Source organism: Coregonus clupeaformis, chromosome 37 (genome assembly GCF_020615455.1).
Source record: "Coregonus clupeaformis isolate EN_2021a chromosome 37, ASM2061545v1, whole genome shotgun sequence".
In the NCBI taxonomy this organism is placed as follows: domain Eukaryota; kingdom Metazoa; phylum Chordata; class Actinopteri; order Salmoniformes; family Salmonidae; genus Coregonus; species Coregonus clupeaformis.
The window spans coordinates 11103499-11129320 of NC_059228.1; the positions used below are offsets into that span (position 1 = coordinate 11103499).

The window sequence follows — 25822 nt, forward strand, 5'->3', positions numbered from 1 at the left end:
ACTCTACCCACATGTACATATTACCTCAACTACCTCAACTAGCCGGTGCCCCCGCACATTGACTCTGCAACGGTACCCCCCTGTATATATAGCCTCCCTACTGTTATTTTATTTTACTTCTGCTCTTTTTTTTCTCAACACTTTTTTTGTTGTTGTTTTATTTTTACTTTTTTGTTAAAAATAAATGCACTGTTGGTTAAGGGCTGTAAGTAAGCATTTCACTGTGATGTCTGCACCTGTTGTATTCGGCGCATGTGACCAATACATTTTGATTTGATTTGATTTGATTTTTTACTTACAGAAGTAAAATCATTTCTCCAAAACTAAATGTAAGTGTTGACAGGGGTCTTTACTTCAACATTATTATGTTTTGATGTATTTCTAATACCGTTTTTTTTTTTTTTTATCTGGTAGATGTTTTCTAAGAACCCTTTTCCATGTGTTTGAAAATAAATCAAAGCCATTACTTATGCAAATGGTGTAAAAAAGTTGAAAAATGTATGCCTTCATTTTCCAAAAATATAGACTCTTAACTTTCATTTGATACCCAATTTAATATGCTCCTATGAACTTCACACATTGGTAATCATGGAAATGACAACAGGCAACTTAATACTGGGACACACTGCAACGCAGACATACTGTTCATACTGAAAGTCAAATATGTCAAGACAATATACACAGAGTCATATTCACACACTGAAACCGATTACACATTATAGCCCTATTGACACACATTAATCAATGCTGTATCATGTATTACATGCCCTTACAAAAAAAGATTGCAGTTATTCTGTAATTACCGCATCCAAAATACCACAGTTGACTGCAGTTACTGCAGCTTCAAAACAGCAATCTTTTTTTGTAAGGGTGATTTTTTGCTTGACTGCACTGAGCCACCAAGGTCTAGGTAAGAAGCAACTCCCCAGGGAACGTTTTCAGTCAAAATATGCATGTACCTCATATAATGACTTCCATGATATTGATAAAATGAAGCCTGGTTTGTTCTAACGTAACTTTAATATGGAAGCTAGTGTATGCCTAAGAGCTCCTCTCTAGCTATGGTTCAGCTAAATGACAGCATTCAGCTACAGCGTTTATGTGAGGATGCAAAAGTATTTAGTTCAGCTAGCTGGCTAGCTAGCTAAGGTTACCTAGCAGTGTAACCTATATTATAATATGAATGACACTGTATGATAACGTTACTGTACTTTTATATTCGTATGGGAAGGGTAAAAGTTCATTACTCATCAACATTTCCAAAACGGCCCGCCTGGTGAAGGAAAGGCGCTATGAGAAACAGTGACATACACTCTGAATGAGCAAAATTTTGCAATCCCATATTGGTCTTTCACATTCAGGCCAACCCAAGCTGTACTGTACAAGTAGGCTAATAGTAAGCCTACTATTGAAATAGATAAATGAGTCAGAAATTCACAGGTTTCAGATTTTTCCTTTTCTTTCCAGGTTTTCACTCTCAAACACTTTTGAGGTTACCCTTTAATTTAAGTAAGTGCACATGCACCTAGCACTGTTTGCAGCAGAGGCTGCTGAGGGAGGACGGCTCATAATAATGGCTGGAATGGAGCAAATGGAATGGCATCAAACACATGGAAACCATGTCTGGAGCGGAATTCCACTAATTCTGCTCCAGACATTACCACGAGCCTGTCCTCCCCAATTAAGTTGCCACCAATTTCCTGTGGTTGTTTGGTTATCAGTGTTTCTGTAGCACAAGGCATTATCCTAGTCATATTAGCAACCCATGATAGTTGTTGCATCTTTAGATCCCCTCTTTCTAAATTTCTAACGGATATTTCCATCTCTGTCCATGAAACCTCTCGCATGTGCGGTGCGCATTTTAGAACAGTGTTTTCCCGCAAATTGTATTTTGGAACATTCGCACATAGGCCTACTGCCGTGTGCACATTGCTGCGCGTAAAATGTGAAGACATAATTGTTTAACAACATTTTAAGCTAAACATTCAGATCTGTTCCATCAGCCTTATTAATTGATACAGCGTAAACCTCCACTTCACTACTTTGATACGCATCCTGGGAATTAAGAAGTGAGAATACGCAATGCTCACTGAAAAATAAGTGGGTATACGGCATATACCTGTGTATACCCTCCCCTACACGACTGGTTTGTGCTTACTGGCTTGTGGCTACTGTGATATTTACATTATTTGCGGACCAAAAATGACGCGTTGCCAGCCACAACAAAAGGTAAGGCAAGGATGTAATGTGAATTGAAAAGTAGAAATCTCATTCACCATTCCGTTCCTCAGACTCTCTCATAGTGGAAATAGGGCCTTACACCCACACTGTTAATCCTGCTCTAACCATCAGTCACACACTAATAAAGTTGTCCCCTCCTCCCAACACACCCAGGCCGCCGGGGGTGCCAGAACGCTCTCTGGTCGCTGGTCCATAAAGTGTTGTCTAATCCTGGACAAATGGCTTTTAGGAGTGCCCTGCTTTGTTTGGCTGCACAGTGTTACTGATACAAAACAGGAGCACAGGAAACACCAGAAACCACTGCAGCACCGCCATCAATTAAGACTAAACCAAACACACAGTAGAAGAGTTATGGATGGGCCAACCCAGTGCGGTACTGAGGAGGTTTGGAACCCACTTTCAGCCCAGGGGATTGATGACCTCAAAGAGCTGAACAGTGCACACACACACTCACGAGTGCACACACACACACACCATGGAATTAATTGAATGACCTGACAAATAATATCAGTGTAATGATGTTAATCCTAATGTCTAATGTGCATTTACAGTAACCATATGGACAATTATCTGTGCATTACTGGAAACAGAGAAACATAATACATTTATTGACTTAGAATCATTTTTCATATGATTAAAACTCGTATTAATGCCTTCAATGGTGAATACTACTGATACTGTACACTAACGTATACTGTAGTCTCACCCTAACCCCCTTTCCTGTAACCCCAAACCCCATGCATCGCCCCTTATCCTGCAGCCTTCCCTGTGACCTGGCTCCCTCTAATCCTACCCCCCTTTCTGTTATCTGCACACACACACACACATCACAGCTCCCTCCTCCACTAGCATCACATCCCTGCCTAATCCTGATTAGAGATACCCCACAGAGAGTCAACATGCGCCCAGCAAACACATAACCTGCCTGCACCCCTCTAATCTACCCTCCCTCCATCCCCTTCTCCCTCCTCTCTGTCCCGTCCCGTCCCCCACCTCCAGGCTGGTTTTGCCAGTAACTCTGAGGGGATCAGAACCTCAAGGCCGCATTAAGAGGGGGACGTATAACCAGGGCTTTAAATTAACCGTTTTCCATTGGTAGCACTGATTCTCCTAACTTAGAAAAGTTAGGAGCACCACAAAATGTAGGAACACCAGAAAGATATATATTTTTAATTGATTGAGATATAGCCTACATTGGGCCTATATGAATCCTACTATTTTTGAAGCACATCTCCTGAAGAAGATATCACTTTTCCTTTCTTTCAGTGCCACCAAATGTTTGCATATACTGGTAAAGTTACCAGGTTGTTAGTAGGGCTGCACGATATGGGAAAAACATCTCATTGCGATTTTTCTAAAGAATATTGCGATTTCACCTGCAATATAGATTTTTTTTTAACTTAGGTCAACTGTTGGAATCATATAAATAGAATGATTATTCTAATTCTATGGTTGGTGTTGTTTGGCATGACAACAACTGAAAAGGTCAGGTAGGAGTTATGACAGGGTAGGAACAGTGTTTGGTCAGTGTTTCCCAGGACCCTAATCACATCTGAATAGATGTTGCATTTAGGCAAAGATTTTAGAATAGGCCATCTGATTCAGAAAATGCCGTTGAGTCATATTTAGAAGCAACGTGGAAAGCAGCTTGTTGAGTGCGTGAAATGACAGCTTGCTGAGAGAATAAACAGTGTGGAGGAACTGTGTGCTGCCTGCTTGAGTGACAGGGGACGGGACTTGGTGTGTGTGGCCCGGGAACATTTACTGGATTTTCTTTTAGTCGCACTCGTGTGCGTGCGTGTGTGTTGGTTCTTCTATCCTTGTGGGGACCTAAAATCCCCAAAAGTCCCCACAAGGATAGAAAAACAAGGAAAATTCTTCCTTGTGGGGACATTTCCCACGTCCCCATGAGGACAAATGATATTTTAAATTTAGGGGTTAGGATTAGTGTTAGAATTAGGGTAAGGTTTATTGGTTAGTGGTTCGATTTTAGGACCCCACAGGATAGAATAACAAAATGTGTGTGTGTGTGTGTGTGCATGCATGTATTAGTTTGTGCATATATCCCTGGTGAACTGTGGGCAGGAAATCTGCACTAGATGCCACTGGGCGAAATCGCTCTACTTCCTGGTTCTGGATGTACCTAGTGATCACTGGAGGATATGCAGTACCACTATTGAGCAAATTACACACACACACACACACACACACACACACAAACACACGCACACACACACACAAACACACACACGCGCGCAACCTTTAGAAAAACAAAGAACAAACGCCCAGCAGTCGGTCGGTCTCTGGGAAGCGCTCCAAGCTGTCCCTCCTTCCTCCTTTCCCTTCCTTCCTTCCTCCCTCCTCCATCATCTGTTCACAGTAAGAGTGGACACATGTTGAAAGACAGGCAGAATCAAAGGCTGTGCAGGCCTCCCATTCATCTGCACAGATGTTTACAAACACCCAGCACATGTACCATGCCACACACATACAGTACCAGTCAAAAGTTTGGACACACCTACTCATTCCAGGGTTTATTTTTACTGTTTTCTACATTGTAGAATAATAGTGAAGACATCAAAACTATGAAATAACACATATGGAATAATGTAGTATTCAAAAAAGTGTTAAACAAATATATTTTATATTTGAGATTCTTCAAATAGCCACCCTTCATGACAGCTTTGCACACTCTTGGCATTCTCTCAACCAGCTTCATGAGGTAGTCACCTGGAATGCATTTCAAATAACAGGTGTGCCTTCTTAAAAGTTAATTTGTGGAATTTATTTCCTTCTTAATGCATTTGAGCCAATCAGTTGTGTTGTGACAAGGTAGGGGGGGTTATACAGAAGATAGCCCTATTTGGTAAAAGACCAAGTCAATATTATGGCAAGAACAGCTCAAATAAGCAAAGAGAAATGACAGTTCATCATTACTTTAAGACATGAAGGTCAGTCAATACGGAACACTTCAAGAACTTTGAACGTTTCTTCAAGTGAAGTCGCAGAAACCATCAAGCACTATGATGAAACTGGCTCTCATGAGGACCGCCACAGGAATGGAAGACCCAGAGTTACCTCTGCTGCAGAGGATTAGTTCATTAGAGTTACCAGCCTCAGAAATTGCAGCCCAAATAAATGCTTCACAGAGTTCAAGTAACAGACACATCTCAACATCAACTGTTCAGAGGGGACTGTGTGAATCAGGCCTTCATGGTCGAATTGCTGCAAAAAAAAACACTACTAAAGACACCAATAAGAAGAAGAGACCTGCTTGGGCCAAGAAACACGAGCAATGGACATTAGACAGGTGGAAATGTGTCCTTTGGTCTGGAGTCCAAATTGGAGATTTTTGGTTCCAACGGCCATGTCTTTGTGAGACGCGGTGTGGGTGAATGGATAATCTCGGTATGTGTATTTCCCACCATAAAGCATGGAGGAGGAGGTGTTGTGGTGTGGGGGTGCTTTGTTGGTGACACTGTCTATGATTTATTTAGAATTCAAGGCACACTTAACCAGCATGGCTACCACAGCATTCTGCAGTGATACGCCATCCCATCTTGTTTGGGCTTAGTGGGACTATCATTTGTTTTTCAACAGGACAGTGACACACCTCCAGGCTGTGAAATTGCTATTTTGCCAAGAAGAAGAGTGATGGAGTGCTGCATCAGAACCTGGCCACAATCCCCCGACCTCAACCCAATTGAGATGGTTTGGGATGAGTCAGATGGCAGAGTGAAGGAAAAGCAGCCAACAAGTGCTCAGCATATTTTACATTTTAGTCATTTAGCAGACGCTCTTATCCAGAGCGACTTACAGTTAGTGAGTGCATAAATTTTTTCATACTGGCCCCCCGTGGGAATCGAACCCACAACCCTGGCGTTGCAAGCGCCATGCTCTACCAACTGAGCTACACAGGACCTATGTGGGAACTCCTTCAAGACAGTTGGAAAAGCATTCCAGGTGAAGCTGGTTGAGAGAATGCCAAGAGTGTGCAAAGCTGTCATGAAGGCAAAGGGTGGCTATTTGAAGAATCTCAAATATAAAATATATTTTGATTTGTTTAACACTTTTTTGTTTACTACATGATTCCATATGTGTTATTTCATAGTTTATGTCTTCACTATTATTTTACAATGTAAAAAATAGTAAAAATAAAATAAAAACCCTTGAATGAATAGGTGTGTCCAAACGTTTGATTGTTGGTGCACACACAAGACACACAGACACACAACCCCTGTAACAGACAGGACCTTCAACACGTGCCCTGCAGCTGCATAAACAAATAAATATGCACACAATCTAGTTAGAAAATACCACAAAAACATCCCCGAAAACCATGGCTAAGTAGACAATATATACAAAAGTATGTGGACACTCCTTCAAATTAGTGGATTTGGCTATTTCAGCCACACCAGCTGCTGACAGGTGTATACGATTGAGCACACCGCCATGCAATCTCCATAGACAAACATTGGCAGTAGAATGGCCTTACTGAAGAGCTCAGTGACTTTCAACGTGGCACCGTCATAGGATGCCACCATTCCAACATGTCAGTTAATCAAATTTCTGCCCTGCTAGAGCTGCCCAGGTCAACTGTAAGTCCTTTTGATGGTAGAGTCTGTCTGTCTTTTTGTAGTGCAGTATGGCAGTGGGTCTGGGGCAACTGACTGACTGTCTGTGTCTGTCCATCCACACTACTCTCGGTCTCATATAACCACTCAAAGCCCAGACAAGGTTGAGCGGGAGAGTCTTATTTATTTTAATTCCAGCAGTAATGTAATACATTGTTATGGAGAGGGAAAATGTGGGAAGTTGGGAGGCGACATTCCTGCATCTGGAACCGCTCTGAAGCATGTGCATCCCGCTCCGGATCTTTGCTCTCCCTCCTTTCTCTCCCTGCTCTTTCTGTCTCCCTCTCCCTGCTCTCCCTCTCCAATTTCAACAGGAAGGAATTCTGTAACCTGATCCTCTGGTTGTCTTTAGCGCAGCGACCAAACTCACAATGACCGGCGGCACACACACATGGATTCAGAGTAGTGGGGCAGTGAGCAATGCCACACTGACCATACTCACTCAGAGGGAAAATATCAACTTTACACTGTAGGTGTAAACACATATACCACAAGTACAGCAATGTCAAGAACACACAAGCAGCACTGATTTTATCCCAAACTATGGTCTAAACATTCACATAATAGCATTGCCCCAAACACAAACACACTAGTCAGCAGTATGTGAATGGGACAAGGGGCAGGGTGCATGGGGTAGGGGGTGGGTACTGGGCAAGGGTGCGGAGAGTGAACACTAGCCCCTGGCTCCTGGGGGTTCTATATTTAACCTCATTTTTGACAGTTAAAGTGCTGATTGAACAACGACCCTAAGCACACAGCCAAGACAACGCAGGAGTGGATTCGGGACAAGTCTCTGAATGTCCTTGAGTGGCCCAGCAAGAGCCCGGACTTAAACCCGATCTAACATCTCTGGAGTGACCTGAAAATAGCTGTGCGGCACTCCCCATCCAACCTGACAGAGCTTGAGAGGATCTGCAGAGAAGAATGGGAGAAACTCCCCAAATACAGGTGTACCAAGCTTGTAGCGTCATACCCAAGAAGACTCGAGGCTGTAGTCGCTGCCAAAGGTGCTTCAACAAAGTATTGAGTAAAGGGTATGAATACTTATGTAAATATAATATTTATATATTTTATTTTTAATACATTTGCAAAAATGTCTAAAAACCTGTTTTTGCTTTGTCATTATGGTATGCTCGGGGCAAATCCAACACAACCCATCACTGAGTACCACTATTCATATTTTCAAGCATGGTGGTGGCTGAATCATGTTATGGGTATGCTTGTCATCGGTTTATAAACATAAACGGAATAAAGCTAAGCACAGGCAAAATCCTAGAGGAAAATCTGGTTCAGTCTGCTTTCCAACAGACACTGGGAGAAAAATTCATGTAAATTAGATATTTCTGCATTTCATTTTGAATAAATTAGCAAAAAATTCTAAAACCATGTTTTCACTTTGTCATTACGGGGTATTGTGTTTAGATGGGCGAGAAACTTTGTTTTTTCATCCATTCTGAATTCAGGCTGTAACACAACAAAATGTGGAATAAGTCAAGGGATATTAATGTTTCTAAAGGCATTATATATCCATATTAATGATGCTGCTGCATGATTTCGCCTGGTCAGAAAAATGGCTAGCAGATGTCCAACACATTTAGCTCTTTATGGCAAGGGGAAGATCTCATTCATATTTTGCAACATCGTTGCTGAGGTCTGATTGGCAAACAGCAAGGTTCATACAAACCTGTGCTGTTGCAAACTAAATGCTAGCTAGAATGAGGAAAATAAGGAAATAATGTGTTTAATAAAAGCAGACAGTCTTAAACCCATAAAAAATATTAACCCGCTAGAACTGATGCACATCAACAAAATAACGGCGACAAAAGCACTGGGAAACCATTTAAATCAACTTTGGGCGCACAAGAGCGCATTAGATACATTTGCTCGGAAGAGGTATGCTGACATTGCTTATGTAAAACCGTATCAAGCGAGTTAAGGGATTTGCGCATGCTCAGTTGTTGGGTCTCGAGTGCTGCGCGAGCGGAAATTTGAAATAGAACTCCCTCGCATGCTTCTGTTATGGGGAAAAAGTTCACAATGAAACTGACATTAAATGTGGTGAATAATAAATGTGCGTCTATGCTACTGTAGCCTGCATTTGATACAATATGTTGAAATGGCGATATCACCGGAGATCATTGCAAATCAATTTGTGCCACTTGTGTAGCCTACCTGGAGCAGGCAAACAGATTTCATAAATAGCCAATAACTTCAGTTTATTGCAGTTGTAACCTTGTGTTATTATTAAATAATTAATGTTTAGTTAATTAAATTGGAAGTTATGAAATATGATCATGGTCACAGCTCTATCTAGAATGGCTCCATTAGATTGTTGGTAACAGTCAGTCAGATTAGGCTACAAGTATATAAAAAAAAACTGGCTGTTGTTGACAAGCTTATTCAGTTCATATAATTAATATTTGATTCAGTGATTGAAATTACGACCCCATCCTCAGTAGCCTATTCCAGCATGAACCTATAAGCTATTGGGCAACACAAACACTTCTTACCTCGAATTCACCTCAGGTTGAAGAAATGACAAGTCAATCACACAAATAGGCCTAACTATTTGCATTATCCATTTATAACGGTTTGTTTAACATCTGGCACAGAATAAGCCACAATTCCCAGAAAATAACATTTGTTTTTTGAAGCTCGTCCAAGTGTTTCTTGTGCCGAGATTGAGATCCTGTCCAACTTTCATCACTCAAACTCTTCATGCGCAAAATGAATTTATTTACAATCAAGTTAAACGAGTTAACTCAACATCCACTGATGGAAGATTATCTGGCGAGTTTAATAAGGGCGAAATATATTTTATCTTATGACATATGCAAATTCCTTTATTACTTCACGTTAGCTCACAATAATGATTATTTTGATGTAAAATGAATTTTGCTTCTTATGTCGCTACAAGTTAAGTCAACAATCTTTCTTAATTCAGTCAATGACGTTATGGAAAAAGGGTTTTAGATTTAAAAAAGGAGTTCTATATAGAACCTTTTGGATTGGTCAATTCAAAATTCAACTGCCATTCCGATTCAAAAACCAACTGCCAATTAATTCCAGCATGATGATGCAAGAGGACGGTGGTTGAATCAACTTGCAAGTAGTTTAACAATAAGCACATTATTTTTCTATGTATTAAGTTAAGCAAAGTTGATGATTTAATTCAAATATGACAACAAAGTCATATGATAAAACTATAGGCTAGATCAGGGGTGTCAAACTCATTTTAGCTCAGGGGCCACATGGAGGAAAATCTATTCCCAAGTGGGCCGGACCGGTAAAATCATGGTATATATAACTTAAAAACAACAACTTCAGATTGTTTTCTTTGTTTTAATACTATCAACATAAAACATAAAGCTGGAGCCTGAGGACAGTGTGTCCAAAATAGTACAAGCACAACATCACTATTAATCATAAAACACCTCAAGTTTATTTGAAAATTCTAAAGAAAAAGAACACACAAACACACAATGCCTCAGTGATTCACAGAACTGTTTCACAGATCACAGAACTATATCAGGGTGTCATTTCTCAGGCAGAAATGTAGATACAAATAATGAAATCCTGTTCCCCAAACAAGTGCAAGAACCACAGAGTCAAGAATAGGTTAAATATACAAATAAAATAAAAACAATTAAAAACAATAGCACATCAACATAAAAACATATAAACATAAAGCTGGAGCCTGAGGACAGTGTGTCCAACAGCACAACATCACTATTAATCATAAAACACCTCAAGTTATTTGAAATTCTGAGGACAAACAACACACAAACACACAATGCCTCAGTGATTCACAGAAGTATATCACAGATCACAGAACTATATCAGGGTGTCTCATGCAGCACTTTAAGTGGGGTTGCATAGTTTATTTGACTCCTGATACCTGGCATCTTTTAGCTTTCACCAGCGCATCAATATCAGGCGTCACATCCTGAGTGGCAGCCAACTTCAGGATGTGATTCAAGTGCTTGTGCGTGAGCCTTGAGCGCAGCTTTGTTTTATTTATGCTCATTACAGAGAACTTGCTCACAAAGATATGTGGTTCCAAACATGCACAACAGTTTTGCAGCGAGGGCTGTCAAGTTGGGGTAACCTGGCAAGAGATTCTGATAAAATGTGTCCAAGCCAGCTGCGGCAAATTTGCCCTTCAAATCCGAGTCACACTGCAAGTATATTATTTCAAGTTGGATGCTGACGGGCAGATCAGAGGGATTCACGGTTAATGGCGAACAAAAACGTTGAAGTCTTTCTCCAGTTCACCAAAAATCTGAAAGCGTTGCTCAAACTCCCTTAACAGTCCCGTTATTTTATCTTTGAACCGCTTCATGTCTGCCACATGTTGGGTCGCGCACACATTTTTCAGACAGGGGAAGTGAGCTGCATCACCACCGGCGAGTTGCGTCTCCCACAATGACAGCTTCAACTTGAAAGAACGTATGCTGTCATAATACTGCGTGGCAACTTTGTTGCACCCTTGCAGCTGTTTGTTCAAGTTATTCAGGTGCTCTGTAACATCCACCATAAATGCAAGGTCCTGCATCCATTCTGCGGAATGAAATTCTAACACTGGTTTGCCCTTTTCTTCCATGAACTGTTCAATTTCTTCTCGTAAATCAAAGAAACGCCTCAGCACAGCACCTCGGCTTAACCATCTTACCTCAGTGTGGTATGGCAGGCCATAGATGTGGTCTTTCTCTCTGAGAAGGCTGTCAAACTGACGTCAATTCAGGCTTCTGGATCGGATGAAATTAACAGTTTGGATAATATAATAATAATAATATAATAATAATATAATTATATAATAATAATATAATAAAAATAATAACCACCTTCATGACGTTATCCATCTTTAATGACTTGCAACACAAAGCCTCCTGGTGCAAAATACAGTGAAAAGTCCAAAAATCACGTCCTCCATTTGTAGATTGCACTTTCTCTCTGAACTTTGTCACAACGCCTGCTTTTTTCCCGATCATTGAGGGCGCACCATCTGTAGCCAGGCTGACAGCGCGGGACCAGTCCTCTCCGACCCTGTCCAGCACGCTGACGAGTGCAGTGAAAATATCAGCTGCTGTCGTTGTATCTGTCATCGGCACCAACTCCACGAACTCCTCGGTGACGGTCAATGTGTCATCAACTCTGCGGATGAAAATGGCCAGTTGTGCAACATCTGTAATGTCCGTGCTTTCATCAATTGCAACCGAAAACGCAATACATTACTTTACTTTTTGCTTCAACTGGCTGTCCAAATCCACTGAAAGATCGGAAATCCTGTCTGCAACTGTGTTTCTTGTCAGGCTGATATTTGCAAAAGCCTGGTGCTTTTCAGGGCACACAATCTCCGCTGCCTTCATCATGCATGTTTTTACAAATTCACCCTCACTAAATGGTTTTGAAGCCACTGCGATTTCATTAGCAATGAGGTAGCTAGCTTTCACTGCAGCGTCACTGATGTCTCGGCTGTGAGTAAACACAGACTGCTGTTTCTTCAGACCCGCCAACAGTTCATTCACCTTCTCTCTTCTCCGCTGTCCTTGAAAGTTGTCATATTTGTCGGCATGAAGACTCACATAGTGGCGACGAAGGTTATATTCTTTCAGCACTGCAACATGCTGTGAACACACCAAACATACAGCTTTCCCATTCAATTCCGTGAATAAATAGAAGGATGACCATTTTTCTTGGAACACTCTGCACTCTGCGTCCACTTTTCTCTTTTTTGACAGAGACATATTGGGGCAATGAGGGTGCCAAAGCACATAATGTTAAAAGTAGAAGCCGTAATAAATATCGCGGGCAAAACAAAGTAGCTCATCCGGACTGGCTGCACTTGCTTGACCTATTTGCTCTGCCCCGGTATAAACAGTTTGCTTGCTTAACACAATTGCTATTGCGCTATCCAGTGGACACAATTGGAACAGCAGTTTCTTTTATTGAAAAATTGCAGCTCATTTTTAAACTTTACAAAATCATCTCGCGGGCCGGATTAAACCCGTTTGCGGGCCTGATCCGGCCCGTGGGCCGGACATTTGACACCCCTGGGCTAGATAAATAGTTAAAACATGATTAGAATTTGAGCACGTTAGTAAGCTAGCTAGCTAGTTAATGTAGCTTGCTAAACAAAAAAAGCTAGCCTACTTTAATTCACCACTTTACAAGCTAGCTAGCTAACTCTCAAATAAACATTATTTTGTATTATGGGATATGCCAAATATAGCTACAGACCCAGCCTGACATTGGCAATTAGCTAATTGTATATTTTATTTCAGTATTTCAGTGTGGAGTCAATTGAGGGGACTAGGCTGTTTCATGAAGCCATTAGAAGACTGTTGCTGATTGAGAGGTATGTATAAATTATTTATAATAAACTATGTACAATAAGTCTTGGTGACTCAATAGCCTAGTTAATCATTACACTATTTTTTACACTGTGTTTACAAAACATTAAGAACACCTGCTCTTTCCATGACAGACTGACCAGGTGAACCAAGGTGAAAGCTATGATCCCTTATTGATTGACACTGCAAACGATATGTGATCCACAGCAAACTCCCAATATACAAGTGGACCAAGACCCTCAGTGATTACACAGCAAGCTCAATAATATGTGACTAGTTTCAGCAAACTAGGTGTATGTTGCGTGTCACTACTTCAAAAGGAGCTCCATTTGAACGTAAACCTTTTTATTAAAATCAAAATGCGTTTCTGGGCAGAAATGCCTTCTGGAACATGTGAACTTTCATGTGCCTTAATAGCAAACGTGTATGCCATTTGTAAATACGAATAAATTGTTAAATTACGAGCCTAGTTGGTTTAGCCACGGAAAAAGACAGTAACCTTCCCGCTAGCCATGATTGGCTGAGATAATGAATGGGCTGGAAATGCCAAGAGATGAGTTCGGATTGGTCTGCCATGTAGCAGACTTCTGTCTATAATATGAGCTGGTCAGTATGTGTAGGTAATCCTTTTTAACGCAGCTTTTTTGAACGATATCACTTAGTAGAACTGCATTAGAGTATTAGAGTATGATAGCTAAGGAGATGAAGATAATTCTGGCGTTTGATTGCAAATATGCAGAGGAAGTCGAAAAGAGAACACACAGAAGGCTGTTGTATAAAACACCTGTCTCCGGATTACATCTTCAAACTAAGGGCAACCATGGCATCCGTGACAGAGGGAGATTCGTCCATCCATGTATATGGGTAAGAGAGTCTAGCTAGCTACATTTTCAGATATTACAATCAGCGTTGCAGTCACCAATGCTCTGGATAACATAAAAACAGCCTAACCAGCTCTGCTGGGGCGAGTAGAATGGTCAGTGAGCTGTTCTCTCATTTGTGTCGAAGTAGCTAGCAAGCTAGCCAACGTTAGCCAGTTAGCTTAGGTGCTTGACTGCTGCTGTTAGGTCAGAACCTCGGATCAACCCTACTCCTCGGCCAGAGCGTCCAGTGTGCGCTCTGAACGCTCTGAGAGCGAAACGCTCTGAATTTACGAACGGACAATCTGACAACACTCTGAGTTTACGAACGCCCAGAGCACACTCTGGCACTCCAGATTAAATTTACGAACACACCCGTAGTATAAGCCAGCCTTTAGTCTTCAAATCTTTCGTTGTTTAGTACATAGCCTCATATGTGAAGGGGAGGAGACAGGTTAAAGAATTATTTTTAAGTCTTGATACAATTGAGACATGGATTGTGTATGTGTGCCATTCAGAGGGTGAATGGGCAAGACAAAAGATTTAAGTGCCTTTGAACGGGGTATTGTAGTAGGTGCCAGGAGCACCAGTTTGTGTCAAGAACTGCAACGCTGCTGGGTTTTTCACGCTCAACAGTTTCCCGTGTGTATTAAGAATGGTTCACCACCCAAAAGACATAAAGCCAACTTGACACAACTGTGGTAAGCATTGGAGTCAACATGGGCCAGCATCCCTGTGGAACGCTTTCGACACCTTATAGAGTTTATGCCCCAACGAATTGAGGCTGTTCTATGGGTAAAAGGGGGGAGCAGAGGATCTCTATTACGGCTGCCGCTCAAAACAACTGCATGCAAGCTCTTCTTCTACATCATAATAAATATATGTCTACATAGCATTTTGTCTTCATTTTGGCAGATAAATGTATGCTTATTTCTGAATATGAACTCATGTTTTTGCTCCTTTTTTCTTCTTCTTCTCTGGAACTCGTCAAGCACGTAGCCCAGCGGCTAAGGAGGTGGACCTGTGGCCGACCAGTGGCCGGTTCAAATCCCGGGCCGGGCATTGGATTTTCTTTTTATCTGACAACTGGAGGGCTGCTGGGTTCATATCCTCAAAACATTCCCCTACCGTTGGGCCCTTGAGCAAGGCCCTTAACCCCACAACATGCTCTCCATCCAGGGGCGCTGCATGCAGCTTGAACCTGTGCTGGTCTCAACTGTAAGTGTGATGTCTGCTGTTTGGGGGGGTTGAGAATGGAGCAGAAGACACATTTTTGTTTTTCACTGTAACTAATGGAAAAGTATATTGTATTGTCAGCCAGAGTTGACGTGGGCATCCTTCAAACACAGTGCATATTTCCAAACTATGTTTGCCTATACACTACCAGTCAAAAGTTTGGACACACCTACTCATTCAAGGGTTTTTCTTAATTTTTACATTGTAGAATAATAGTGAAGACATCAAAACTATGAAATAACACATATGGAATCATGTAGTAACCAAAAAAAATCTAATAGCCACCCTTTGCCTTGATGACATCTTTGAACAGTCTTGGCATTCTCTCCACCAGTTTCATGAGGTAGTCACCTGGAATGCATTTCAATTAACAGGTGTACCTTCTTAAAAGTTAATTAGTGGAATTTATTTCCTTCTTAATGCGTTTGAGCCAATCAGTTGTGTTGTGACAAGGTGGGGGGGTATACAGAAGATAGCCCTATTTGGTAAAAGACCAAGTCCATCTAATGCCAAGAACAGCTCAAATATGCAAAGAGAAACGACAGTCCATCATTACTTTAAGACATGAAGGTCAGTCAATGCGGAACATTTCAAGAACTTTGAACGTTTATTCAAGTGCAGTCGCAAAAACCATCAAGCGCTATGATGTAACGGGCTCTCATGAGGACCGCCACAGGAATGGAAGACCCAGATTTACCTCTGCTGCAGAGGACAAGTTCATTAGAACTTACAGCATTCTACAGCGATACGGCATCCCATCTGGTTTGGGCTTAGTGGGACTATCATTTGTTTTTCAACAGCACAATGACCCAACACACCTCCAGGCTGTGTAAGGGCTATTTTACCAAGAAGGAGAGTGATGGAGTGCTGCATCAGATGACTTGGCCTCCACAATCCCCCGACCTCAACCCAATTGAGATGGTTTGGGATGAGTCGGACGGCAGAGTGAAGGAAAAACAGCCAACAAGTGCACAGCATATGTGGGACTCCTTTAAGACTGTTGGAAAAGCATTCCAGGTGAAGCAGGTTGAGCGAATGCCAAGAGTGTGCAAAACTGTCATCAAGGCAAAGGGTGTCTATTTGAAGAATTTGTTTAACACTTTTTTGGTTACTACATGATTCCATATGTGTTATTCCATAGTTGTGATGTCTTCACTATTATTCTACAATGTAGAAAATAGTAAAAATAAAGAAAAACCCTTGAATGAGTAGGTGTGTCCAAACTTTTGACTGGTACTGTAACTATAATACATTCTAAAAACGATGCTGGTATTCTTTTGTCCATTATTTATTTAATTGTTTATTAAATTATATTCTTAGCTCAAAATATCACTATTTAATAGTGGTAGTCATAATTCATAAATGGCATCATGCAGGGTTCTATATGGAACCATTTTGGTTCAGTGAAGAAGAACCTCTTGGGTTCTGATCAAAGAACCCTATAAAAGGGTTATATATAGAACTTTTAGGGGTTCCAGATATTAAGCAAACAATAGAACCCTTTTTGGTTCTATAAGGAACCTTTTTTCTAAAAGTGTAGGAGCCCCGTTAACTGCCATGGCATTGGCCTGGCACAGTGGCACTGCCATCCACTCACACCCAGTACATTCACAACCACATGAACCAACTAGCACATCAACTGACTGACGTTTACTAATGAAGTACTACTGAAGTACATTTATGATGCTGCTTATATCAATAACTAAGTCCTCTGACTTTGAATTTACAGCAAAGGTTACCAACCAGAGCTTGATCCTATTTTAGCAGTGGTGTGAATCTTTAATTTAACAACAATATGACACGCTATCAATACCCAGGGAAACAATACATTACAGCTGCACCCATATCTATCACTGCAATGCCCCAGCCCTAAAGTTTAGTACTAGCAAAACTGATGCTCTGTCACTTCTGTTTGCAAACGTCACAGTCAATTATTGTGCAATAGAGATCCTTCCTATGCAGGCAAAACAAATCCCATAAAGTAACTTTACATAGAATGTTTGAAAGGGTCAAGCAGATACAAGTTTCTTTACACTGTGGGCATATATGTGACATATGGAGTGTTGCTTATGCCCTGAGGGCAGTGTGTATATGAAACTACATAGCATATGTCTGTCTCTACTGTAAATATATCATAATAAGTGATTGCATAATAGTACTCTATGTAAAGCAACGTGTGTGTGTGTGTGTGTGTGTGTGTGTGTGTGTGTGTGTGTTGCACTGACTTATTCAACACTACAGTAAGTGTTGAGGTGATGAGAACTGGCTGGCACAGCATACGGACACTGCAGAGCGGGTATGATGACTGGGCATGTATGCCGTGGCGTGCTATGCACCCAAAGCCTCATAGGCTGCGTGGGCGCCCTCTCTCACACACTCTCCTCCTCCTCCTCTGCAGTGCTCTAGGGCTAGGCTAAAGTCTGTATCCTCTAACTTTACTGTACTGCATTGAGTGCATTCAAACATGAAGGTTGAGGACGGAGGGAATGGGGCACACTTTCTCGCTCTCACACACACCGACTCTTACTGCATTTGAACGGGAAGGACAAGGACAGAATGACACTACCATCACTGAATCTATATCAAGCATGCATATAAACACATACACTTGATGACTCCCTCTGCCATAATTGCCTGTGTCATCGCCAAAGCAAAACAAAAAAAACCTATGCACACGTGTAGCCCAACAACAGCAAGAATTGAAGTGACATTGACAGCAATTGATGCCATGCATGGTCCATCATCACTGTAATCAAAGAGAAACACTGTCGGAAGTCACCTGCAGTAAACTCTTGAGAGGTGTTTTATAGGCCACCTATGGGGTGTGCAAATTACAGAATGTACAGTGTTCTCTAGGGTATCGCATTATTGTTTACATAGCCTTCAGTTTTTGAGATTCATAAAAATGTGATAATAAGGAAGTTGGAGCACTATTTGTGCATATTCTAATCATTTACAGTCCTTTGGGATAGTCACCTGCCTGGTTCTAAAGAGGATGTAAGTCATTTTGTTAGAATATCAGTCAGTTATAATTTCATTGTGTAGGGCTATATTAGAATCTTTGGAAGGCCCCCTTCTTGGAGTGTCACTCATCTGACACGTCCCCTCTCTCTCACACACACACACACACACACACACACACACACGACCCTGCGCGCAATGGCAGACTGACTGGATAAATAAATCATTTCCTGCCGAATCGTTTCTTCAACCCACAAGTCTTTGTTTCGGGCGGTTTCAAAGGACTCCTTGCCATAGCAATAAATGGCAATTGACGTAGATACAGCATGAGCGCACAACCGAGTGCGTATGAGAGAATAGCACAATATCCCTCGCATTGTTTAGAACCCTATTGCGGTATTTGGTAGCCTATGTCAAGTGAAGCCTACTTGTGATATCCAGCACAGAAAAGCAATAAAATAAGGACACTCATAAAATGTTTTGCACTTTGAAGCCAACCTCTGCCTGGGTGTCATAATTCCGGTTGATCTGTTACAATGTTAACTCCATTGGTTTAATAAAGCACTGACACGTGTAACCATTACATGAAGATAGCAGCCTGGAATGTATTGTAGACTATGTGAATCGTCTTTAACTTACCCAAACTGCCGGCGAAACCGTCCATTTCTGGGAGAAATAGCCGAGCAGACGCCGATAAATATTCCTGTTATGACGGGTCCTATTCTGCAGTCGTTTCCAGTCCTGTATTCGGGAAGTAATGGGATGTCGGCCTCTGTGCGTGCTATCCAGACAGGCGGTCAAGGCAGAGATTTCTCAAGCCAACTGTTCTCGCAGTGGTCGCGGCCGTCTTGTAGTAAAATTGGGGTCTGCCGAGTCGCAGTGAATTCTCAGTCCGGAGCAACACTGTGGTTCTCTGGCCAGTTAATCACGCTCTCTTGCTTGACTCCACGATCGTACATCTCCGCCGGGGGAGGGAGGATAGAGTTTCCACTAGTTACCACAGTCACAAAGTCAAGATTGTCCATTAGGCTGTCGTACAAATTCATGAAAACTAAAATGAGCATTTTGGTCTTAATTTAAAGTTAGGGTGTGGTTAGCAGTGTGGTTAGGTTTAAAATCACATTTTAAGAAGGTACATTTTAGAAATAAACGGGGTTTATGACCTTCTGGCTGTGGTAACTAGTGACGACCATAGGCAGAGCTCGGCTTTCGTGTTTCAGACTCCGCCCGCTTTGGCACGGCTTGCTTCCCCTCCAGACCGGAGCTGAGTGGCTAACTAAGCGCGCATCAAGATTGGTAAATTAGTCTAGCCAGCTATCTAAATGTGTAGTAATCATGGTTGAATTACCGACCACGCGCCCCCCATTGATTTTGTTAGTCCCTCTCACTCTCCACCCTATTGACAAATGTATGGAACTGCATGAAATTAGCTATAACATTGCTAAATCTCTCCACCCCATAGCAAAATGTGTCGAATTGCAGCAAACTTGCTTTATAACTGCAACATTTCCTCAACATCCCATGGCAGAATATGTAGAATTACAGGAAATTGCAGGAAACAAAATGTCACTTAGGGCCCCCAAAAGGCTAGGGATCCCCATTAGCTTTTGCAGAAGCAGCAGCTACTATTTCTGGGTCCACAAATGTATGGGTATGGATGTGGGTAAGCAGAAATGTGTGGGTATTTTTGTGGCCCCCATCCCCATCTTTTGTGGCCCCCACCCCCATCAAAGTTACCCATTCCTGTTTTAGATCAATGTTGTCGATTTTCAAAACAATGTTCTCAAGACACAGAACTCTGTGGCCTTTTGCAAAACAGTAAATGTATTTTCAAAATGTAGTTTCCTTCTCAAAACGAAAATACATTCAACAAAACTATATTGATAATACATTCCTCAAAAGAACGGGACTGTCTGCAAAAAGATGAACACATACATTTATCTTGAGTCTAAGCTGACAAAGAAAGTTAGTCTGTCATTTAAGTCGCTCTGGATAAGAGCGTCTGCTAAATGATGTAAATGTAATTTTAAAAATCCCAGTGATCAAAATATGTTTTTTTTGCAGTCACTAAATTATGATGATTAAAATTGGAAATACAACTATCAAAAGGTGCAGAATTATGGGAAATTACTCTCCTTTTATGCATATTTCACCAAACAATTTCATAAACATCAAATCCAATATTATACGTGATCAAAAAGAAACGGGAAAATAAGCACATTGTGTGCAGGAATCATTCATTAGTGTTATCACAATCCAATTTCATGTATTCAATACTGTACGTAGGCTTAGACATTTCATCAGCAAGCAGAAACACCCCAATAGAAATAAGGAATGGTGAATACAGTGGGGGAACACAACTGATATGAATGTATTGGCCTCAATCCACACCAAAGCAAAGCTCTAAAATGGAAGGTCACAATGTTGGAGATTATGATTTACGAGTAACCCGGTAGTAACTCCACTTCATTTTCTGCATCTCTGCATGTCTGCATAACAATTAGAGAGTCCCTGTTACCTAGATCTTACCCTATATTGTACCTGCTGTACTACTGTTAAAGCTTCCATTTGTAAAGGGTTTATAAATGGGTTATAATTAAGTTATTAACAATTATTTGTACAGTGGGGAGAACAAGCATTTGATACACTGCCGATTTTGCAGGTTTTCCTACTTACAAAGCATGTAGAGGTCTGTACTTTTTATCATAGGTACACTTCAACTGTGAGAGACGGAATCTAAAAATCCAGAAAATCACATTGTATGATTTTTAAGTAATTAATTTGCATTTTATTGCATGACATAAGTATTTGATACATCAGAAAAGCAGAACTTAATATTTGGTACAGAAACCTTTGTTTGCAATTACAGAGATCATAAGTTTCCTGTAGGTCTTGACCAGGTTTGCACACACTGCAGCAGGGATTTTGGCCCACCCCTCCATACAGACCTTCTCCAGATTCCTTCAGGTTTCGGGGCTGTCGCTGGGCAATACGGACTTTCAGCTCCCTCCAAAGATTTTCTATTGGGTTCAGGTCTGGAGACTGGCTAGGCCACTCCAGGACCTTGAGATGCTTCTTACGGAGCCACTCCTTAGTTGCCCTGGCTGTGTGTTTCGGGTCGTTGTCATGCTGGAAGACCCAGCCATGACCCATCTTCAATGCTCTTACTGAGGGAAGGAGGTTGTTGGCCAAGATCTCGCGATACATGGCCCCATCCATCCTCCCCTCAATACGGTGCAGTCGTCCTGTCCCCTTTGCAGAAAAGCATCCCCAAAGAATGATGTTTCCACCTCCATGCTTCACGGTTGGGATGGTGTTCTTGGGGTTGTACTAATCCTTCTTCTTCCTCCAAACACGGCAAGTTTAGACCAAAAAGCTCTATTTTTGTCTCATCAGACCACATGACCTTCTCCCATTCCTCCTCTGGATCATCCAGATGGTCATTGGCAAACTTCAGACGGGCCTGGACATGCGCTGGCTTGAGCAGGCGGACCTTGCGTGCGCTGTAGGATTTTAATCCATGACGGCGTTGTCACGCCCTGACTCAGGGGATGCTTATATGTTGAGTCAGGGTGTGTATATTCCTTGTTGTGCTTGTTCTATGTATGAGGATCTAGTATGTCTAGTTCTATGTTGGCCGGTGTGGTTCCCAATCAGAGGCAGCTGTCGCTCGTTGTCTCTGATTGGGGACCATACTTAAGCAGCCTATTGGCACTGTCTAGTTGTGGGATCTTGTTCCTTGTAAGGTATGTTGTGTGTTCTACCTTGGACTTCACGTTTCGTTTTGGTTTGTTATTTTGTCGTGGGTTTATAAGTTAATAAACATGTACGTATATCACGCTGCGCCTTGGTCTGACCCGTCATTCAACGAACGTGACAGGCGTAGTTTGTTACTAATGGTTTTCTTAGAGACTGTGGTCCCAGCTCTCTTCAGGTCATTGACCAGGTCCTGCCGTGTAGTTCTGGGCTGATCCCTCACCTTCCTCATGATCATTGATGCCCCACGAGGTGAGATCTTGCATGGAGCCCCAGACCGAGGGTGATTGACCGTCATCTTGAACTTCTTCCATTTTCTAATAATTGCGGCAACAGTTGTTGCCTTCTCACCAAGCTGCTTGCCTATTGTCCTGTAGCCCATCCCAGCCTTGTGCAGGTCTACAATTGTATCCCTGATGTCCTTACACAGCTCTCTGGTCTTGGCCATTGTGGAGAGGTTGGAGTCTGTTTGATTGAGTGTGTGGACAGGTTTCTTTTATACAGGTAACGAGTTCAAACAGGTGCAGTTAATACAGGTAATGAGAGGAAAACAGGAGGGCTTCTTAAAGAAAAACTAACAGGTCTGTGAGAGCCGGAATTCTTACTGGTTGGTAGGTGATCAAATACTTATGTCATGCAATAAAATGTAAATTAATTACTTAAAAATCATACAATGTGATTTTCTGGATTTTTGTTTTAGATTCCGTCTCTCACAGTTGAAGTGTACCTATGATAAAAATGACAGACCTCTACATGCTTTGTAAGTAGGAAAACCTGCAAAATGGGCAGTGTATCAAATACTTGTTCTCCCAACTGTATATGCAATATAAACCATCAAACGGTTATATCGTATTGGTCAAAATAGTGTTCGCCAAATAGTAAGCCAATATTTACCTTGAGTTATTAACCATTTATAAATGCACTTACAAATGATTATAAGATTAACCCTTATGAATCATCATGTTGAATAACAACTTTTAAAAATATACCTTAAAAGAAAGTGGAAACCTTCTGGCCATTTATTAATGAGTTGCAAACATTTATAACAACATATCATCTCCTCAAACATGCAATACGTAGTAAGAACAAAATGTAATTGAATAGAAAGATACATTGGGAATTTGAATTGCAGTGACTCAAATCTGTAGCCTATCATTGGTCTAGTGAGTAGCCTAGCTAATTCAGATAAACTCCCCTTTTTTTAACATTACAAGTCAGAATAGAAATTGACAACAGATTAACTATTTAAAACACAACATAGGGTCATGGTCCCCTTCTGTGTCTTCATCTGTTTCTTTCTTGTTAAGCATTTTCCCATCCTGGAGTCTGATACCTTATGGGAATCTGTGGGAGAGAAGAGACATTTATGACAGTTTAGCATAGACACTCTAGCAACACATAGCACTACTATAATCATTATCATGATTTACACCATTTAAGCTTAGCTAGTTATGTTATTAGATAGCTAGTGTTTAACATTACTTGCTAACACATAGCTAGTGTGGGGATCTATTTTCTTACAACTAGATGTGATGCCTAGCTTAGAAAGAATACATTAATGATTAAACATAATAGGTTTGTGCTGAACTGATATAGATTGTTTAACATAACAAGCTGTGATTAATGTGAGGAACCGTTAGGGGGTAGGCTGAGACAGGCTTGTGACTCACACACACAGCCTCTTTGTTAAACCGCTCAAGGACATGTGTTCTGCTACAAAGAAGGACAAACTATGTCTGAGGTTGCCGACTCGAGACAAGTTGTAAAGATAACAACTAATGCCTGGCAACAGTGAAGTGCCAAGGGGCTGGGACCAGCCTGTGCCATCGATAGGTTGGGTAAGTTTAAACCACACCCAGCCTCTATTCTGACAGGCCCAGCAGGGAGCGGGAACTATCTCTGTCAGAGTATTTAAAGAAGAACTTATAACAAAAGCTCAGTTCTTTGTCTGCCCTGCGTGGTTTTTCAGTGGGCCCGTATATACAAACATCATATTTACCATTCAAGTGTTTGCATTAATTAAAATACTAGTATATCTTAAAATACGTGTGTTCACCTCTTTTTGTTCCTATACCAGATTTGAATTGACGCAACTTGACAATTGGTGACTCCGACGTGATCTGATAGAGGGACTTCGCTGGGTATTGTCCGGCCGATTGGACATTGCTGTTGTCGGACGGTGTCACAGTTCCCTCAGCCAGAACCCAGAAGCAGACCAGGACAAGGAGAGTTGAACGAAGGTGAGGGTTTATTTAAATACAAAAAGGTGCAGAATAATCCAGGGACAGAGCGGGCGGCGTGGATGAGTTGTTGGGGGTGCAGTTCTAGGTCCAGTGATGGCTCGGCAGCCGCCGACCATCAGGCAGAGGTGGGGTGAAGGTTCCGGACGTGTGACGGCAGATGGGACAAAAACGGAGGTAAGGAAACAATAACCCAACAAAGTACAAAACAACAAAACTCACGTAAGACACTCTAAACTGATACTCAGAACACCTACTGTTCATGGCTAACGATCCGGCAGGAACTGGATGTTTGGCCAGAGCCTAAGAAGGGTGATGATGAGGACCAGGTGTGCAGATTGCTGATGGGATGCAGGTGCGGAAAACCAGAGAGCTCCCCGGAGCGTTCCCGAACCCTCGGGAAACTGGAGACTACGAACAAAAGCACTAGTCACCAGACAGGACCCGACTCAGACTGCCGGGATCGTTACAGTACCCCCCTCCGACGAACGCCACCGGGCGGACTCCCGGAGCGCCAGGATGGAGACGGTAGAAGTCGCTGATGAGGTCAGCATCGAGGACCTGTCGCCGCGGAATCCAACTCCTCTCTTCAGGACCATACCCCTCCCAGTCCACGAGGTACTGGAAACCCCGGCCCCGCCGTCTGGAATCCATGATGCGACGCACCGTGTAGGCAGGACCACCTCCGATCATCCGAGGAGGAGGAGGAGGAGGCGGAGGAGGCAACAGAGGACTGAGGAAGACAGGCTTGAGGCAGGAGACATGAAAGGTGGGATGGACTCTGAGCGTCCTCGGTAGTTTGAGTCGAACTGCCACCGGATTGATCACCTTCTCCACCACAAACGGACCAATGAACTTCGGTAACAACTTCCTAGACTCAGTCCGTAACGGAAGATCCCGTGTGGCCAACCAAACCCTATCTCCGATGGTATAGGTGGGAGCGGGGATCCGGCGACGATTCGCCTGGAGCTGATACCGGTCCGAACCTCTAAGGAGTGCCTTTCTGGCCCGATGCCAGGTCCGGTGGCAACGACACGAATATGGGCCTGAACAGAAGGCACTGAGAGCTCCTTCTCCTGAGAAGGGAACAGGGGAGGTTGGTAGCCATACAGGCACTGGAAGGGAGACATCCCAGTGGCAGATGTAGGGGAGAGTATTGTGGGCATACTCAACCCAAGGCAACTGAGAGGCCCAGGAGGTGGGGTTGGAAGAGACCAGACAGCGTAGCGTGGATTCCATCTTCTGGTTGGCTCTCTCCGCCTGACCATTGGATTGGGGGTGAAAACCAGATGTGAGACTGACTGTAGCTCCAATGGCCAAACAGAAGGACTTCCAGACAGCAGAGGGTAAACTGAGGGCCACGGTCGGAAACGATATCACTGGGCAAACCGTGGACCCTGAAAACCTCCCTAACCAGGATCTCGGACGTCTCCGAGGCAGAGGGAAGCTTGGCAATAGGCACAAAGTGGGCGAACTTGCTGAATCTGTCCACGATAGTCAGAACGACCGTGTTCCCCTCAGAAGCGGGCAACCCCGTGACG

At 42.3% G+C, this 25822-nt stretch overlaps 1 protein-coding gene and 1 long non-coding RNA gene across 2 annotated transcripts in view; one reads left to right on the forward strand and one right to left on the reverse strand.

The window, feature by feature from the left end:
• Positions 1 to 19249, reverse strand: part of LOC121553610 (echinoderm microtubule-associated protein-like 4) — a 103329-nt gene extending 84080 nt beyond the window's left edge. Inside the window, exon 1 of the mRNA XM_041866859.2 lies at positions 18925 to 19249. Coding sequence (XP_041722793.2) covers positions 18925 to 18949 — 25 coding nt within the window. The 5' untranslated portion in view covers positions 18950 to 19249. The remainder of the gene's footprint in view (positions 1 to 18924) is intronic.
• LOC121553613 lies at positions 7870 to 15500 on the forward strand. Its single transcript, XR_005997550.1, has 3 exons — positions 7870 to 7909; positions 13160 to 13233; positions 15081 to 15500. It is a non-coding gene; the product is annotated as an uncharacterized LOC121553613 (long non-coding RNA).
• Positions 19250 to 25822: the final 6573 nt, after the last annotated feature.